Source organism: Pholis gunnellus (genome assembly GCF_910591455.1).
Source record: "Pholis gunnellus genome assembly, chromosome: 19".
NCBI classification, from domain to species: domain Eukaryota; kingdom Metazoa; phylum Chordata; class Actinopteri; order Perciformes; family Pholidae; genus Pholis; species Pholis gunnellus.
In genome coordinates this window covers 10569215-10573795 of record NC_136546.1, presented here as the reverse complement: position 1 = coordinate 10573795, position 4581 = coordinate 10569215, and the positions used below count along the sequence as shown (strand labels likewise).

At 41.1% G+C, this 4581-nt stretch overlaps 1 protein-coding gene across 1 annotated transcript; it reads left to right on the top strand.

Moving 5' to 3' along the window:
- Positions 1 to 204: 204 nt before the first annotated feature.
- rsph3 (radial spoke head 3) lies at positions 205 to 4352 on the top strand (the record flags this gene model as incomplete). Its single annotated transcript, XM_079180683.1, has 8 exons — positions 205 to 290; positions 914 to 995; positions 1093 to 1216; positions 1333 to 1478; positions 1693 to 1896; positions 2814 to 2976; positions 3196 to 3282; positions 4251 to 4352. 8 exons carry the CDS (start codon positions 205 to 207, stop codon positions 4304 to 4306), a joined length of 948 nt encoding a protein of 315 aa, XP_079036809.1. The 3' UTR covers positions 4307 to 4352.
- Between the last annotated feature and the right edge of the window lie 229 nt (positions 4353 to 4581).

Sequence of the window (4581 nt, the reverse complement as noted above, 5' to 3'; positions counted from 1 at the left end):
CGGCCCTTTATACGGTCTGTTTTTAAAGGAAGTGACGTAACGGCAGCTATGTTAACGTTACACTTCCTGGAGACGGTTGCTACAACAACAGTTCGTCGTGTGCTTTTAGTTATGGTTGTGTTGGCAGCCTGTTCGCTTCTAAACATTAACATTACTAATTATTACAACTAACGTCACGGTGCCTGGTAGTTTCTGTGTGGAAAAATGGATCCAAACGGAAATTACATCTTCTCAAGTCGCCCCAGACCCGTTGAGAACCGCTCCAGATACAAGGAGCCTCCGTCTGAACAGTATGTTTGGTGCTCATGTTTTTGCTTGGTGCTAACGTAGCTAACGTGACCTAGCAAGCTACAGCACAAATGTAGTCAAATTCAAAGTATTACTACAGTTCAGAGGGAAATATTGTAACGTTAAGAAGTTATCTGCTCAGCAAATTGTTTTTGTTGCTGCTGGTTTGCATTCCTTCTGCTGCAAACTAAAAAAAATGCTCTTCTGTTATTTTTTATTTTTTATTTTTATCTTCGTTATCTCGTGTTGCATGTGGGCTGCATTTCGTTGTGCATCCCACGGTTGCATAATTACAATGAAGTCTTTGATCCTTGAATGTATGATTAATTATTAAAGTCCAATAATATAATGTATATAATGATATATATGACTCAGGAAAGGGCAAATCTGCACAATGAGTACTTCTACTTTTTTTTGGGATGGGGATATTCTCTGTACTTCCTCCACCACTGTGTTACCAGACAGTAAGAAAATCCCTGAAAAAATATCTCTAATGCCACTTTATTAAACTGGCTGACAGCAGCACAACATGGATCAGCATGTCACCCCTGAAGAGCAAACAAGGTTATAGCTACTAAATGAGCCGACTGTATGACTGCACTGTGTTTTTTTTCTGACAATATAGGACCTACAATACTTATGGAAACATTATGTATGACCGTCGTGTTATCAGAGGAAAGATTTTTGCCCAACACATCATACCAATTGTAAGTATGAATTAACCATCTAAATGTGTTTCCTGGTAGGTTTTACCTTTCTTTCTGCCATTTTATCTTAAAAATGCGTATTGTCTACCTTTGACAGATAGCTCAGCCAGACCCTGTTGAAGTACAAAGACAACAGAAGATCAGGAGGAGAGCCCTCGCTCGAAAACGAACCATGACGCCAGAGGCCGTGGAGGGCAGAAAACACATCGATGTACAAACAGGTAAGGTATGTCTCATGACATCTTCAGAACATCTGCACTATATTCAATTCATTACGAGTTTATCAAACGTGCTGTTGGAAACAAAGGCTGTTTTGTAATACTCTTGACCTTTTTAGAGAAACATCTCGAAGAATTGAGTAACATTATAGTGGCTACAGAGATCGAGTGCCAGACTGATGATTTCCTGGACAGACCCGCAACCCCTCTCTTCATACCTGCCAAATCTGGCAGAGATGTTGAAACCCAGATAGAGGAGGGAGAGGTGGGTAATCCAAGTGGGAGGTCTGGCCACACTGTACACACTCGATAGCCTTAATATAGTTCTAGTAAAACATGTTAGATCTGTTTATAGGGGAAGCTCCTCTGAGGCGCGTCTACACATAAAGCCCATTTTATTGTTGTATAACGTCTTCTGTTGATCTGTTGACCTAATGTTTTCAGTTTCACAAACCACTTATTACTACTTTCCTCTGCAGTTGTTTGACTTCGACAGGGAGGTGCAGCCATTGTTGGAGCTCCTGGTCGGTAAGATAATCGAACAGTCTCTCGGGGAGGTGATGGAGGAGGAGGAGCTGGCCTGTCTGAGGGCCCAGCAGAGGGCCTTCAAAGAGCTCCGAAATAATGAGATGGCAGAGGTGTTGAGGCTTCAGGAGCAGGAGAGACGCCGGAGTGAGGAGAAAGTATGTTATCCGTTCAAATCACTGTATAGGAACAAGTCTAGGTTTGGTATTGCCATAGGTTCCTTAAGTTCTGCGAGCATTGTGACCCTACACATGACACGAGGGTCACGAGTGGAACAATTGTGTTTTTTTCACGAGAGAGATTTCTGCATTAATGTGTTTTCTCTGTGCGCCTTTCCCTCCTCACTTTGAAAAAAAAAAAAAGGTCTTATCAAGTGTACCAATCAGAATTTTTCATCAGAATATTTATGAAGTAGACTTACAAAACCAGTTGATTGACTGTGAATGTTGCCAGGGTGACACATGCTGTGACTCAGGGGTAGAGCGGGTCGTCAGCGTCCATGTCGATGAATGGGAAAGAATGATTGCATAGTTCTGAAGGGCATTGTATGGTAGCTTCTGCCATTAGTGTGTGAATGGGCGTGAATGGATGAATGACATGTCGTGGTCGGGAAACTGAGAAAAGCGCTACAAGTCCGTTCACAGTTAAAACCAAAACCGTATAGTCTCGATGAAGCAGATTAACTGCAAATGAGGAAAAATCCTAATAATTTAGGTGTAATATGATCTACGAAATCAGTTTCTAAAATATTGTCAATATCTGCGTTGCTACGTGGTCATCGCTGTGGTATTTTTGCTCTGCATTTCCTGGAGACCAAACAGTGACTCTCTTCCAGAGTGACTCTCTGTCTGCTCAAACATGGAAGTTCTTCTTCTAATATTTTCCAGCAAACATCCGGTTGCCGCGTGGCCGTCCTAAAAAAAGCTTCTGGGGCTGAGTGCTCGAGGATTGCTCGTTAGAGGGAAAACAACCACACACCAAATGCTTAGCAGAAATAGCAGCTTTCGGTAAAGAGTGGATACTGTGAAACACAATGTGTGCTTGTTTAAAAAAAAAAGCTTTCCTCTGACCTTAGGAGCGTAGAATTGCCCAGCAGAAGGAGGCGCTGAAGAAAGAAAAAGAGGTTGCAGAGAAGATTGCTGCCCGGGCGTGCTCCAAGCAGTACTTGTCTGACCTCCTACCGGCAGTCTTCACCTCACTGAGAGGCCACGGCTACTTTTATGACCCTGTGGAGAAAGGTCAGCCTTTGCTGCATTGCTCTCCAGCATCAACTTCCATTCACACTCAGCTTCCTACTGACACACGTGGGCATCACGGCACACCACTGCTCACAGCGACATTTAATCACATCTGTAGGGGGATCGGTGACTATAACAGATGAGCTCATTGATACTCTGTGCATGATTTTGATACGAGTGTTTAACCTTTTTATCATATTTGCGGTTGCTATTTTCCAGATATTGAGACTAATTTCGTCCCATGGCTGATGGATGAAGTTAACAACAGTTTGGAACGGAGATACACAGCAAGGAATCTGCTGGACAGTAAGGGAATACTGTATATTTATTCAACATGTTCTCGAGCAGGGGTCACTAATAGGCGGACCGCGGTCCGGATCCGGACCCCCTGGACCTAAAACCGAGAGATAATTGAGAATTATTTTACAAGATGTTAACAGAGAGGACTAGAGCTGAAACACACATTTATCTTTTTTTGAAGATAAAAATCTCATATCGTGGCTTCTTTTGGGTGACATCACTTCACACCTGATTGAACTCAATTTAAAGCTGCAGGTCAATTCAGTTCAGTTCATTGTTTTCAAAAATGAAGTACTTTATTTTAAGATGCACATTTTTTTAAAAGCTTTCTGTATATGTATTTTATTTTTTAATCCAATCCTTATTTTACTTGAAATGAGAGAAGATCATTTATACTTTATTAGAGTAAGTATATGTATGTGTATGTATTATAATTCATCCAGTTCAATTTGAAAACTGACAATAAATATTGTTGAGATATTATTCAATTGAACTTTCTATATTTGAAAGTCAGTTGTTGACCACATACAACTGTTGGCTACTTCAATATACATGGGACTAAATCATAGCACAAGTTAGACACTATTGTGATGTTCCGGACCTTTGCATGAGGAAATTCTCTCTCAATGGACCTCGGTGAGTTTTAATTGAATACCCCTGTTCTTGAGGCTGATGTTATTGTCTCTGACAGCTGAAAGGTATTTCACAAATCTTCCTCCAGGGGTCATCAGGTCTTAGACCATAGACCATGTTGGAGTGCCATCTAGTGGTTCCTTTTGAACACAACAGAGGTAATTCATGTCAAACATATTGCACACAGAAACGTCCTCATCCTGTCTCTCTCTCTCTCTCTCTCTCTCTCTCTCTCTTTCTCTCTCTCTTTCTCTCTCTCTCTCTCTCTCTCTCTCTCTCTCTCTCTCTCTCTCTCTCTCTCTCTCTCTCTCTCTCTCTCTCTCTCTCTCTCTTTCTTTCAGATATCATCCATGATGTCGTCCAGAAGAGACAGGAGATGTTCAAAGAGACACAGTGATAATGATTCACTGAGTGAGGTCAAAGGCACCAGTGCATTCTCAAAACTAAAATGTTTTTTGATACTGACTAAACTACTGTGAGTTGTTGATGTTCCAGTGTTATATGGATTATTCTGTGATCACAAGTCATTTGTTTCAATCTTAACAATTGGTGTTATGGTTCTAATGTTTAGAAGGGTGTTTGTGAAATAGTGGAAAATTCAATGCAATTTTGCATTATGCTTGCTCTCCTATTACACTATTTGTTTGTTGTAGTATGGGGAGAATTTTCTTA